General features: G+C 38.1%; 1 protein-coding gene across 4 annotated transcripts in view; it reads right to left on the bottom strand.

Annotated features, from left to right (window-relative positions):
* Positions 1-15,771, bottom strand: part of KCNK2 (potassium two pore domain channel subfamily K member 2) — a 231,478-nt gene that overhangs the window by 52,466 nt on the left and 163,241 nt on the right. For all 4 annotated transcript variants that reach the window (XM_088845270.1, XM_088845271.1, XM_055419079.2 and 1 more), the window contains exons 4-5: positions 10,127-10,287; positions 7,874-8,060 (exon numbers count right to left, since the gene is read on the bottom strand). In XM_088845270.1, coding sequence (XP_088701396.1) covers positions 7,874-8,060; positions 10,127-10,287 — 348 coding nt within the window. The remainder of the gene's footprint in view (positions 1-7,873; positions 8,061-10,126; positions 10,288-15,771) is intronic.

The following is a 15,771-nucleotide window of genomic DNA, read 5'->3' as shown; positions in this document are numbered from 1 at the left end:
TCATCTTCCATTAAGCAAGCTCTGAGCACTCCACTAAATGAGTCATGTTTTTGGTTATAAGAGAAAGCAATGGCTTGGTTACAAATAACTGCATTTCCAATAACGACTTTGAAAACATAATTCCAAGAAAACTTAATTCTTAATATGAAATAAATATGTTTTCTTCCCCAAGTCAAAAAATATGAAGACAAAAGATTTAAAAACTGTGAAAATCTATAAAGTTTTGAAAAGGTAAATGCACCGGAAGGACAGTTTTACTTGCTTTAACTTCCCAATTTTTTTTTTTTTCTATTTAGAGAAGCATATGGCATTAAGCCTAAAGCCTGATTAACCCAGTAAGTACTCAAAACTACACGTGAGACAAAAAAACTTTCATTATTCAACTAAATATACTAAAATTCACTGACCAAAATTCCAAGAATATATATTTGGATGGCAAAGTAAATTTATGCTCAGAACGAAAATGTATTTTCATAATATCAACTATAAGGTTTTCTTAGCATACACTTAAACTTTTGGTTAAAATTTTTGGTTTTTATTAGAAAAGTAGCTAATGTGAGGACATTGCTTTGTGAAACTATGTATTTGTATCTGGCTTTCATTCAATCATATTATCTCTTATGAACTAACCTGGCTTACAAAAGAGTGTTGCTAAAGACTTCTGGCGTGGTGGGCTACAGTCCATGGGGTTGTAAAAGAATCAGACAAGGCTTAAGAGACTAAACAAGAACAAAAAGACTCCTTTGGGCAATGTCTATCAGTTCACAGAAATGCACTTCTTGGTTTCCATGACTTACTCTAATCCTAACAGTATATATAAGAGGACACTAACTTTGAAAAATAATGTTAAATTATGTTAAATTAGGTAATTATTTGACTTCACTTCTGAAGAATCATCAACTAATTTTTTACTGATGTATAACTGACATACATTTCATTAGTTTCAGGTATATAATATAGTAGTTCGACATTTATATATATATAATCAGATGATCACGACAATAGGTCTAGTTACTGTCACTAAAGTTATTACAATATTAGTTAATACACCCCCTATTCTGTAACTTATTTATTGTATTATTTATTTTATAACTGGAGGTTTGTGCCTCTTAATCAGCTTCACCTATTTTGCCCATCCCTCAACCCATAGTGATTTTTTTTTAAATCCTGGATTTAGACAAGTTTTAGAAGTAAGCCTAAATAAGTAGAGCTCAATCTTTCATACATTTCTATATAATTAATATAACTTTTTAGATTTTAATGAGATTTAACTCTCGGCCTATAAGGCAAGCATGATTTAATCATTTATCAATTCAGACTTCTCATCAAATGAGAAATAACATGACAAAAGTTAAGAAATAAAACATAGGAAACCAAGAGTAAGCTGTCAAATGTAATTTTTACCAGTCTTCCCTGGTGGTTTAGACAGTAAAGAATCTGTCTGCAATACAGGAGACCTGGGTTTGATCCCTGGATCAGGAAGATTTCCCTGGATAAGGAAATGGAAACCCACTCCAATATTCCTGCCTGGAGAATTTCAAGGACAGTGGAGCCTGGCGCAAAGAGTCAAACACGACTGAGTGAGTAACACTTAACTTACCTCTACAAATTTGACTACAAATGATTATAGACATTGTTAAAACGAAGTAAATGATACTTTGCTAAATAATGTACTTTCTCTCCTTATCTTTTAGGAAGAATCGCTCTGTGAACTACAGTTAGCAACAGAGGAACTGTTTATTCATACGTAAAATAAAAGTGCTGCAATGGACCTGTGGCTCCCAGGTCTTTTTTAGCTCTAGAATATTGAGGATTAGTAAAAGAACAAAAAAGGCCATCAGGAAGGAGTAAACACAAATTACTAAGGCAACAAACCAGCCAGTAAAACACATTCTTCCATAAATATAAATGTAAGGTTGAAATTTGCTGTGGGAGTTCTTCCTGAAGGAAAACTGTTAAATGTCGAATTCTTATGTTTAGTCACATACACAGAGAGAGCCGACCTCTGAAACATATTAGTCTTTACTAGTAGTTGGGCTTCCCTGGTGGCTCAGAGGTTAAAGCGTCTGCCTCCAATGCGGAAGACCCGGGTTCGATCCCTGGGTTGGGAAGATCCCCTGGAGAAGGAAATGGTAACCCACTCCAGTATTCTTGCCTGGAGAATCCCATGGATGGAGAAGCCTGGTAGGCTACAGTCCATGGGGTCGCAGAGAGTCGGACACGACTGAGCGACAGAACGGAACGGAGTAGTTGCTAAATGCTTCTGATACAGTATAGCCAACAGTGAAAAGGATTGGTGGGTGCAAATGTAAATTTACATCTATTTATGAATTAGAAGTATATTATGTTCTAATAGATTATATCATGAACATTATGACATACAAAAAATGGAAAGTAAGCAGCCATAAAAAGGGAAGAAATTGTGCCATTTGCAGAGAGGCAGACGGATGTGGATATTAATATGAAATTATGTAGAATCTAGAAAAATAGTGTAGATGATCTTATTAGCAAAGAAGAAACAGAGACGGTGATGCGGAGAACAAACACATGGATACAAAGTGGGGAAAGGAGGGAGTGGGATGAACTGGGAGATTGGGATTGACAAATCCACACCAGTATAAGACAGAAAACTAATGAGAACAGACTGTATAGTACAGGGAATTCTACTCATGCACTGCAGTGTCCTAATTGGGAAGGAAACCCAAGGAAGAGGGGACACATGTATATGTACGGCTGATTCACTTTGCTGTACAGCAGAAACTACCACAGCATTGTAGAACAGCTGTGTCTTTGTATAGCATTAGTCGCTCAGTTGTGTCCAACTCTTTGCGATCCCACAGACTGTAGCCCGCCAGGTTCCTCTGTCCATGCAATTCTCCAGGCAAGAATACTGACATGGATAGCCATTCCCTTCATCATGGGATCTTCCTGACCCAAGGATCAAACCCAGTCTCCTGTATTGCAGGCAGATATTTTTTACCATCTAAGCAATCAGGGAAATCCAAAGGTAGTTATACTACAAATTAAAAAAAAAAAAAAAGAATCACAGGAGCATAGCAACATAACACCAGGGGCGGATACATGTCAATGTATGGCAAAACCAATACAATATTGTAATTAACCTCCGATTAAAATGTTAAAAATTAAAATAAAATAAAAAGTAAGAACTGACATTTAAAAATACAAAGCAACAGGGGTTGACTTGTTTTCTTCCCATGGCAAAAGGTCTAGCTGCATGTATTTTCATGCTTACACCCTGAGGATGAGCACTCTGCTTCAGCATTGTCTGAACTACCACATCACATAATCTCTTGCTGCTTTTGAGATGCTCCTAATACTTACACCAATGTTACAACCTGCATCCTAAACATTTAGATATCACATTCCAAAATTTACTCCTTTTACTTTAATAACACCATGGTTTGAAGTGTACGTTATCAAATTTGTTTTCAAAGAAGTTCAATACAAAAATATAATTGAATTCTAATCCCATTTGGAGTAGCACTTGCAGACTTGAGAAAGGCATCAGACAGTGGGTGTCTATTAAGAGAAGTACATCTCTGTTTTCTTTGGAGATTTATAGCCTCATAGAAAGATGAGAAGGTTCAAGTTTGAGCAATGCTGCTTGCTTTTTCCTGGCAAAAATATCAAAATTAAGTGAGAATCCTATCCGTAGAGACATCTAATAGCAAGAGGGAAGGCTCTATAAAATAAACAACTGATGTTTCCCAGATGGGGTGGTCGCTTTAACTTAGTGGCTAATTTTACTTGTCACAAGGTACCCAGAAGGAAAGACTATTTTTATGTATTCTACTTAACTATAGCAGTTATTTTCCAAGATCCTTTAAAAAACTCAGTTTTTTTCCCCAAAGACTCTCGCGAGGGCACACGTTTCCTAGGCAGCCTTCTCCACCTTTCCCCTTATCCACCATTTCAATCCAAAAATGCTCCCCAGGCACACAGATCCAGGATGTAAAGACTACAGGACTAGGAATAGGGTTCTACAGTTTCACAAGGACCAAAATAGGTACAAAACATGCAAATTAAGGAGACAGAGGTAAGCCAACAAAAGGAGTGTCCATTCTGCTTCTCTAATTTTCTCAGCATTTGTCACTTCAAACACATTAAATTCCTTTGCAAGTTGTTCGCAAAGCGTGTTTCTACCATTTTTCACTATTCCTCTGTAAAATACAAATGAAATTAAAATAATGGGCTTAAAGAGGGGTATAATAAAATAAAACCTTAGTAATAAAAACAATGTTTCCTAGACTATGTCTAATGCCATGCAAATATTCTGTTCCCCTGTTCCCCTCCAATACTGTGACCATGACTCTGTATTCAGGTCCCCGCTGATATACAAGATGTTTTCAAACAGCTGAGAGAGACTACTAAAAGACTAACACAATCCACCTAGTTTCAGAGTGTTGGGCTCCTAAAGGAAATTAAAAACTAACTTTTTTCACCTTCTACAAAACCATAAAGTAAAAATATTTGTTCATCTTTTTCCAAGCTGGTTTATACTGTGGTCACAAACAACACTATTTCAGGATTCCACCCACATTTTTATTAATAATTTTTGTTTTTTTTTAAAGAGTTTCAGACTATGAGGTTCACGCTGGACTGACACTTATTTAAAATAACATGTGTACCATATTGTATCATTGAAATCTGCTAAGATAAAAGAGCTTAAAAGTTCTCACTAAACAAACAAATAAATAAATGAGATGTGTATGCTTAGTTGCTTAGTCATGACGGGCTCTTTGTAATCCTTAGCACTATGGCCCACCAGGCTCCTCCATCCGTGGGATTCTCCAGGCAAAAATACTGGAGTGGGTTGCTATTTCCTTCTCCAAAGGATCTTCATGACCCAGGAAGTGAACCAGCATCTCCTGTGTCTCCTGCATTCAGGCAGAGTTTTTACCTCCTGACCCACTGGGGAAGCCTGGAGTGAGGTGAGGAGTGTATTAATCAATTGGATTCTTTCACAATGTATAATATATGTATATGAAAACACCACGATGTGCACTTTAAATATCTTATAATTTTTCTGTCAATTGTACCTCAATAAAGCTGAAAAATAAATACATTAATAAATAAACACAACTGTGCATTACCATAAAACATCCAAAATTAAATAGGATATAATAGCATGTGCAATACAAGGCTGTTGGCTTGAAAATGGAAGACTTGTCACTTAATACCTATATATTCCACAGGAACTATAAGACCTCTGTTAATTATATTACACATAATTTAATTATAATTAAATATAATTGCTAATTATATTTACAAAATAGTACAATCGCCTGGGCTTCCCAGGTTACACTAGTGGTAAAGAATCTGCCTGCCAAAACAGGAGACGCAAGAGACACGGGTTTGATCCCTGGGAGACGAAGATCCCCTGGAGGAGGGCATGGCAGCCCACTCCAGTATTATTGCCTGGAGACTCCCATAGACAGAGGAGCCTGGCGGGCTAAAGTCTATTGGGTCTCAGAGAGTTGGACACGACTGAAGTGATAGCACACACGCACAATAGACTAAGATTAACATAGCACAAGTATAACTTTTTTTTAATTGGGGTATAGTTGCTTTACAATGTTGTGTTAATTTATGCTATACAATGAAGTGAGCCAGCTATATACATACACACACACACACAAATCCCCTTCCTCTCGGACCTCCCTCCTACCCGCTCCCCATCCCATCCCATTCTACTCCTCTAGGTCAACAGAGAGCACAGAGCTGAGCTTCCTGTACTATATAGCAGCTTCCCACTAGCTATCTGTTTTGCACATGGCACTGCACATGTCAATTCCAGTCTCCCAATTCATCCTACACCACCCTCTGTGTCCACACACCCATTCTCTATGTCTGCATCTCTTTTCTTGCCTTGCAAATAGGTTCATCTGTACCATTTTTCTATATTCCACATATATGCATTAATATACGGTATTTGTTTTTCTCATTCTGACTTACTTCACTCTGCCTGACATCCCTACATCTCACTTTCTGCTACATTAAAGCTCTTTCCATTTCTACTTAAGCTAACTATATCTATGACATTAATGAAAGGTAGAAAAATGGTTATTTTAGGACAAAAGTTTATTGTCCAATATAGAGCTACAAATGTCTGGGATTCTTCTCTCTGCGTTTTGCTAATTAGAAAACAAAAAGATCTCCACCCTTTCCCATCCAGCACAGAGGTGTGAATGTACTGTTTTTGACCAGAAGCAAATCTTTGCTTGTAGAAATATTCCCGTCTTCAAAGATATTATACATTCCCCAGAAAGAAGGGCTTTGCCAAGTTAAACTGTAATTAACAAATAATAAAAACAGATGTCTTCTCTGAAATTTTTATAAAGCTACCCAACATATTTTCTTTTCAGATAATACTTAAGTAAGAAGTTTGAGTCAAAAAAGAAGAGTAAACAACTCAAAAGTATAAAACCCTCCTAAAATTAAATTAGGCTACTTAGTTTATTCTGGGAAGTTTACTAGCAATGGTTATGAGCATGTTTTTCTAACACTTCAAACTTATTTTTCTATAAAGAAAAATTTAGATTTTTTAGGAGCTGGTCAAAGTGATGCATGAAGGAGAATTACTACATTACTTTTACCACTATTACTACAATTCATTTAATACTGGAGTTAGAACAATAATGTGTGTGTGTGTGCTCAGTCGTGTCTGACTCTTTGCGAAACCATGGACCATAGCCCACCAGGCTCCTCTGTCCATGGTATTCTCCAGGCAAGAATACTGGAGTGGGTTGCCATTTCCTCCTCCAGGGGATCTTCAAAACCCAGGGATCAAACCCGCATGTCCCAAGTCTCCTCCACTGGCAGGTGGATTCTTCACTGCTGAGCACTGGGGCAGCCCCTGAACAGTAACAATAATGAGATAATATAATAGGAAAAGAGATATGAAATGATATAAGATCTAAGAGGTAAAACAATAAAGCAAACAGCAACAGAAATAACATAGAAAAAGGAAACATGTTTTAAAATCTATGTAAATCAAACCATCCTGCTGTTACCCCTTGAACATACCCAGTGATGTATGTCAATTATCTCTCAAGAAAATTGGGAGGAAAAAATAAGATATGGAAAGGTCTAGTAAAAAGAGCAAAGATAATTTAAACTTGAATTCTTGTACCACTAAAAAAATAAATAAGAGGCAGATAAGTGGTTTCTGAAATTACAGTGGTACTATAACACTCTGAACAGACAGTAATTTAAATTTCTTTTATAGAATGAAAAATAAATATTCAACTGTACCCTTTTGCTGACCTTCACTGTCATGGAATGATCTCTTTTTTACATTTTTTTTGGCTCTGTCACTGTTATGGATGAAACTGTGTTTTCCAAAAATACGTGTTGAAGTCCCAACCCTGGCATTTTGAAACATGAACTTATTTGGAAATAACGCCCTTGGCAGATACAATTAGTTATGATGAATTCATACTGGAGTAGAGTGGGCTTTTAATCTGACGTGACTGGTGTCTTCATATGAAGAGGGAAATTTGGTCACAGCAACTGGGACACAGGGGGAACAAGATATGATGACGAAAGCAGAGATGAAGTGACGCAGCTACCACCCGAGGACCAGCAGGGACTGATGCGCTCTGCCTCCAGAAGCTGGGGAGAAGGGAGGGAGGATTCTACCAGTCTCAGAGGGACTGTGCCCCTGCTGGCACTCTGATTTTGAACTTCTATAAGAGAATGAATTTATTTTGTTTAAAGGCACCCAGTTTGCGGTACTTTCTTATGACAGCCCTGGGAAAGGAAGGCAGTCACTGTGTTATCTGCAAACCCAAGAGAAAAAGTTTAACTAAAGGAGAAGGGTAAGGAGACCAGTGTATCTCCAAGCACTTACCTGCTACATAGTCGCCAAAGCCAATAGTGGTTAAGGTGATAACCACAAAATAAATGGCGTCCAGGGCACTCCAACCTTCTATGTGCTTGAATATGACCGCAGGCAGAGCGACGAAGAGTACACAACCAAACAGAATAAAGATGATTGTTGAGATGATTCGTATCTTGGTTTGACTAACATTCCACTTCTAGGGATGAGAGAGTGAGGGTGGGGGGGAGAGAGATACTGAGAGAGAGAAACTGATTGAGATCGATTTTCGACGGACCTGCAAAGCTAACCTACATATACCATTTAAATTATTTTTTATTGGAGTATAGTTGCTTTACAACGTTATGTTAGTTTCTACTGTAGAACAAAGTGAATCAGCTCTCTCTCTCTCTACACACACACGCACACACACACACACATACACATATCGCTTCTTTTTTGGATTTCCTTCCCATTTAGGTCACCACAGAGCTTTGAGGAGACTTCCCAGAGCGATACAGTAGGTTCTCATTAGTTATCTATTTTATGCATATAACCTATATACACTGTTATCAGCAAATTAGCACATGAGAATGGTATTTTATTCTTTTATAATTAATTTTCAATTGCCTTTACTTAAATATGTTCAGTATAATATGAATAACTGAAAACAACCAACGCTAATAATGATGCTACATTACTTTTATATAGCTTTGCAACAGGTAAAATACTTTCTAAAGTACATAACATTTGCTCAGAGAACAAAATTTCAGATTTACATCATTCTTTGTTTACCCGAACTACTTTTGAAATATTTCTGTTCTACAGGCAAACAACTGATTTCGGGCCAAACACAACCTAGAAATACATGAAAATTGAGAAAACTGAAGCATAAATTAAATATCTACTGTTGATAATAGAAAAAATCATTAATTTCATGGAGCCTTTTCCCCTCTCCCACCACATTTTCCTATCATTGTTCAACTGATTAAAGCAAAATACTAGCAAACCTAAAGTCCACAGTTGAGTCCCATGTGAACTAGACAAACCATCTCACTGTTCTACGATCTTAAGCTGTACAACTAAATATACAAGACATGATATGGAGACAATGATAAGTCTTCAACACGTCTAAGCTAGAACTGCCCTCACAGGACCCACGCTGTTTCACCTCTGAATTTAATATGAAACATGTGTGCATGCACGCATGCTAGGTTGCTTCAGTAGTGTCTGACTCTTTGCAATCCTGTGGACTGTAGCCCGCCAGGCTGCTCTGTCCCTGGCATTCTCCAGGCAAGAATACTGGAGTGGGTTGCATGCCCTCCTGCAGGTGAGCTTCCCAAACCAGGGATCAAACCCACATCCCCTGCGGCTCCTACATTGCAGGCATAGTTTTTATACCGCTGAGCCACCAGGGAAGCCCCAATATGATATATATATCTAATGTTAAAACTGGAATTATAATTTCAATTGAAAACCTAACACTCAGTGGTCTTATTTCATCAATAGTTAAATATTAGAACTTTTTATGAAAAGATAAAACATTATCGAATAATAAATAAAATGTAATAGTAGTGACAGAAGTAACAAATCATCTATAATCTGACTTCTAACACAATTATTTTCTTCATTCATAATTTTCAAGAATAAAAGCTTGTCATCATGGTATTATTACTATTTTTCACCTAAAATTCTAAGAGCATTTTCATTTTATTTTTTCTACTGAATATCATATGCCCATGAACATCTTCATTATATTATTTTTGGTCCTACTAAATTAACATACCTTAGTTAAATTTCTATCAGCAACATTATTAAAATAAGTTATAAGATCCCCTTTATCATATTTTTATATATTATTCAATCCTTCAGCAAAGGGCTAAGGTTTACTAGCTATGTTAAGCTTTCACTTAGAATATCTCTAAATCTCAGAGTAATGCCTCATCATCAGTACTATTATTCATATAAATGGCAAAATGGAGATTTAAGGGTAAAATCGCTAGCTTAAGTGAATATAGCTAGGAAACAATACATCTGGAATTTGAGCCCAGGACTGTCAGATTTCTACTTTTCTCTTGTATATTTCACTTTTTCTCATTCATTAATGTATTCATTCAGAGAAGTATAAAAACAACTATACAGTGAGTTATTTGCAAAAAGAGGTTCATGTAAATTGTTATAGAAAACCCAATACCTTACATCTAACTATATCTGAGGTAAACAGAAAAGTTATAATATTTTTGAAAAATGAGACAACATATGCAGTTAAATGGCTATCATACTCACAATAAATGTATCTTCCACTTTTGCAATTCCTTTTCCAAATATGGTCCCTAGTTGATCTCCAACTCCAGCCAACAGAAAGCCAAAGAGGGGAATTCCCAGTAAGGCATAGATGATACAGAATATTTTCCCCCCTTCTGTGCGTGGTGAGATGTTTCCAAATCCTAAAAATACAAAGAAGAAGAATAATTCAGTTGTTTAGAAATGAGTAATAGTTTAAAACATATGACCTAAAACTTGATTCAAAAATTTCCAAAGATTATAAGATATCAATCCTAGATTTCAAGTAATTAAGAATCCCTTTATACCACATAAGCTTTTAATGTAAAATTTTCTTATAAACAAGCACTCTAACAATCTCCAAAGTATAGCTAATGTTCCAATTAAACTAGATGATGAAAACTGAGGGAGTAACACACACAATAAAGTCAATGTTTTCATTCAATTTACTTCTACCTCTCTGTGCTGCCAATGCTGTTGACTACAAAGCTTTTGTTGCCATTTATTAAGTGTGTATTGCCTTAAGAGTATTCAAATATGCTTAAATTATTAAACATTTAATAACAACTTAAATTTTTTTTCATTCAAGTACCTACCAAAAAGCAGCAAATGAAAACTTAAAATTATCAAACCCGTGAATTACAAATTGGCACTTGCCATCTACATTTACAAGGATTAAATCATGTGCAGCTGTTGCCACTGATTTTCAAAAATCCCCTGCAAGGAGTTCAGAGTAGAGAGCAGAAATGAGGTGCTCTGTGCTCTGGGGAAATCTGGCAGAACAGGTCTGCATATAGTTAAGACATTTCCAGGAGCCAATTTTATGAGCCAAATTTTTGTATCTTTTCATGTCTAGAAAAGCACTAAAATCCTTAAATCTTTCATGGTGATGACTACTCCCTGTGACTAGTAGAGACCTTCTGCAAAAAAATAAATAATGTGATTAATTGCATATACTCCCCCTTCACCAAAATCACATATATACTGATCTTCCCCCCTACCCCTTTGGAGCAGCTTTTCAGAGCTATCTGAAAGTCTGTCTCTCAGGCTATCATCCTCATTTTGCCCCCAAATAAAACTTAACCTGCAATTCTTATGTTGTGCATTTTTTTAGTTGACAAATCTTTTTTTTTTTTAAAGCCTCTAGTTCAAAAGCTGCCTTACTACTTCTCAGACCCGCCGACTGCTTGGAGAATATGATGGAAGCTGTCTTACTCATTTAACTCATTTACCTTCCCACGCATTTATGTTGCATCTGCTCTTGTCTACAAATGCTTTGGAATGCTGAGCATCAGGGCAATATATACAAAGATCCATCCAGGGCATGTGTGAAAAAGTCCCAGAAGTCTCTTATCAAGGTAATTTGAAGAAGGAAAGGCCATCACAAAAGTTAGGTAGAATGTTTAACCTGGACTGTTTGGAAGAGTGTAGCATTTCTTAACACCATCCAAGATGGAACTCTACCATCTCAACCCTGTCTTCTATTCTAGCATCAATAAGCAGAATACCAATAACAAGGGAGACCACAAGGTGGACTGTTTTGACCTGGATTCTCTGATTATTCCAGAGAGTCCTGCTAAGATCCAACACTTTATTTTTATTGTCTCTCCAGATGAACAGAGGAGCCTGGGGGACTACAGTCCATGGGGCAGCAAAGAGTTGGACACAACTGAGCCACTGAACCACCATCATCACCAGATGAACAACCATGTGACCTGAAGTACGGCAAGCATCTGAGTTATCCCATATCGTCCCATTTTCTCTTTCTGCAGAAGAGGATAAATATCTTCAGAGTTACAACCATGAGGAGTAACCTACCACCAGAAAGGATCAAGGATCAAAAAGAAAAGATGCAATTAAAACAAGTACTGACTGGGACATAACTAAAAATAGGCTCTACCATTTAAAAGATAAAAAGCCTAAGTGTCAGAGGGCTCAATCTGATCTGCCCCACACGAGTTAAAAGGACATAAGAAACAAGACTCCAACTTTGCATCCATCACTGACAGATTCGACCAGAAGTAACCAGAACATCTTCAGAAAAGGGGACAGAGGATTTCCTCAGAAATCCTGTTTATGTCACCACATGACATGGCCCCAATCCAAAGAATTCTAGATGGAAAGAAAGCCGATCTACCTTTCATTGAGCAAAAGACAGAGACCAGTTTCTTGTGGCATCTCTATACTTCATCTTTATTATCTCCAAAGTTAGAAGACGGGAGAATGAAAGGAGTAGGATTGAGGGAGCCTAGATGACTCTTCTGGGAGTCTCTTCCTGCTTCATCTTCCAAACATGAACCTTCTCTTGATAACATTACGCTGATCTCTCCTGTTCAACCTGTGCCTCGGAGGTGAGAGCCCTCACACAGTCATCCAGTACGCACACACACGAAGCCACTGAGCAGTTTTCTGACATTAAGGACATGCCAACAATGCCCCGGACATTTTCCCGAGTGAGAGGATCACATGGCTCTTCAGGGGATGTTCCTCGTGTTTTCTTCCCTGTCTTCCATAAAAGAAGAGCAGTCTTCATTCCACGCATTGACCACATTTTAAGCAATGAGTCAGTTCAGTTCAGTCGCTCAGTCGTATCCGACTCTCCGCAACCCCATGAACCACAGCACGCCAGGCCTCCCTGTCCATCACCAACTCCCGGAGTTCACTCAAACTCATGCCCACAGAGTCAGTGATGCCATCCAGCCATCTCATTCTCTGTCATCCCCTTCTCCTCCCGCCCCCAACCTTTCCCAGCATCAGAGTCTTTTCCAGTGAGTCAACTCGTCGCATGAGGTGGCCAAAGTATTGCAGTTTCAGCTTTAGCATCAGTCCTTCCAATGAACACCCAGGATTGATCTCCTTTAGAATGGACTGGTTGGATCTCCTTGCAGTCCAAGGGACTCTCAAGAGTCTTCTCCAACACCACAGTTCAGAAGCATCAATTCTTCAGCGATCAGCTTTCTTCACAGTCCAACTCTCACATCCATACATGACCACGGGAAAAACCATAGCCTTGACTAGACAGACCTTTGTTGGCAAAGTAATGTCTCTGTTTTTTAATATACTATCAAGGTTGGTCATAACTTTCCTTCCAAGGAGTAAGTGTCTTTTAATTTCATGGCTGCAGTCAAGCAATGAGTATACCCTGGTTAAATGATTTGATACTATTAATGGACTTATGAAAAGTATCTATTGACTGTAAGCAATACAGCGTGCCAAGCTTGTAAAAGATTAATTTTAGTGGTTGTCTGGACTTCCTGACTCTTTCCCTTGGTTAGTCAGCAGCATCTTCCTTGCCTCAGGGTGAAACAGACTGTTTTGGCAAGAAGAAAATGGAAAAGAAACAATATTAAGTTTTGTTGTAACTCCTAAATTAAGGTGTTCACACTCAAAATGCTTCGCCTGAGGAGAGCAGCTGTCAGTTTACAGCATCACATATGCTCGGCAATAAAGTTAAAGGACTGGCAGTCGATCCAGCTTCCAAAGAGCTTAAGGGAACAGACTAGATTGAAGATTGAAGGGGCCTGACTGTGGAAGAGGTTGGGTGGGGCAGAAACCAAAGGACAGGACCTGGGAGGAGGAGAGGGTTCCATGGTATCCTGACCCTATCTTGAGAGATCAATGGTTAAATTCTCAGGAATTCTATAAGTCAGTTGACTTCACATTGATAGTCTGAAATCAACTACAATAGACATATTTACACCTCAGAAATTGCAAAGCACTACAATTTAGGACTTCTCCCTTTTCAGCTACTTAATATTGACCAATATAGTACAGAATAAGAGCCAAATTTAGGAGACTGTACATAGTCTGTGCTAGAGATCTGAATGGAAGCCAAACCAATGCCTCTAGGCCAACTGCTGGCATTTATAGTACTATATCATCAGAACAGCTATCATCTTGCCTTCATATCACTTTCAGGGAAGGGCCTTCTGCAGAAAGCTACTGTAGGTCCATTGTTAGTGGAATACCTACAGGAGGCCCATAAATGCCACCACCATCTGAATAGCTCCGAGTGAACATGTCATTTTTATGACAGAATTTATTAATACTACAAATAAATAAGACCCTTTTCAAACACTTTCCACACTTGCAATTATGTAATTATTTGTAACAATTGATTTAATATCTGCGGTATATATATATTCCTCACTTGACTATGAGTTCCATGAGTATAGAGATTGATTATGGAACAATGGACTGGTTCCAAGTAGGAAAAGGAGTACATCAAGGTTGCATATTGTCACCCTGCTTATTTAACTTATATGCAGAGTACATCATGAGGAACGCTGGGCTGGAAGAAGCACAAGCTGGAATCAACATTGCCAGGAGAAATATCAATAACCTCAGATATGCAGATGACACCACCCTTAGGGCAGAAAGTGAAGAGGAACTCAAAAGCCTCTTGATGAAAGTGAAAGAGGAGAGTGAAAAAGTTGGCTTGAAGCTCAACATTCAGAAAACTAACATCATGGCATCTGGTCCCATCACTACATAGGAAATAGATGGGAAAACAGTGGAAGCAGTGTCAGACTTTATTTTTTGGGCTCCAAAATCACTGCAGATGCTGATTGCAGCCATGAAATTAAAAGACACTTACTCCTTGGAAGGAAAGTTATGACCAACCTAGATAGCATATTAAAAAGCAAAGACATTACTTTGCCAACAAAGGTCCATCTAGTCAAGGCTATGGTCTTTCCAGTGGTCATGTATGGATGTGAGAGTTGGACTGTGAAGAAAGCTGATAGCCAAAGAATTGATGCTTTTGAATTGTGATGTGGGAGAAGACTCTTGAGAGTCCCTTGGACTGCAAGGAGATCCAACCAGTCCATTCTAAAGGAGATCAATCCTGGGTGTTCATTGGAAGGACTGATGCTAAAGCTGAAGCTCCAATACTTTGGCCACCTCATGCGACGAGTTGACTCACTGGAAAAGACTCTGATGCTGGGAGGGATTGGGGGCAGGAGGAGAAGGGGACGACAAAGAATGAAATGGCTGGATGGCATCACTGACTCGATGGAGGTGAGTTTGGGTGAACTCCGGGAGTTGGTGATGGACAGGAAGGCCTGGCGTGCTGTGATTCATGGGGTCACAAAGAGTCGGACACGACTGAGCGACTGAACTAACTGAACTGAACTGAATAATAAATAATCATGCAAAATGCCGGACTGCATGAAGCACAGGCTGGAATCAAGATTGCAGGGTGAAATATCAATAACCTCATATATGCAGATGACACCACCCTTATGGGAGAAAGCAAAGAGGAAATAAACAGTCTCTTGATGAAAGGGCAAGAGGAGAGTGAAAAAGCTGGTTTAAAACTCAACATTCAAAAAATGAAGATCATGGCATCCAGTCCCATCACTTCAGGGCAAATAGATGGAAAAACAATAGAAACAATAACAGACTTTATATTTTGGGGCTCCAATATCACTGCAGATGGTGACTGCAGCCATGAAATTAAAAGATGTTTGCTCCTTGGAAGAAAAGCTATGACCAATCGAAACAGCACATTAAAGATCAGAGACATTACTTTTCCAACACAGGTCCGTATAGTCAAAGCTATGGTTTTTCTAGTAGTCATGTAAGGATGTTGAGAGTTGAACTAACTATAAAGAAAGCTGAGCACCAAAGAATTGATGCTTTTGAAC

This window comes from Moschus berezovskii, chromosome 17 (genome assembly GCF_049115385.1).
Source record: "Moschus berezovskii isolate FMDL1 chromosome 17, NW_MosBer_1.0, whole genome shotgun sequence".
NCBI classification, from domain to species: Eukaryota; Metazoa; Chordata; class Mammalia; order Artiodactyla; family Moschidae; genus Moschus; species Moschus berezovskii.
The sequence above is the reverse complement of the archived record's forward strand: the minus strand, read 5'-3'. Positions and strand labels throughout refer to the sequence as shown.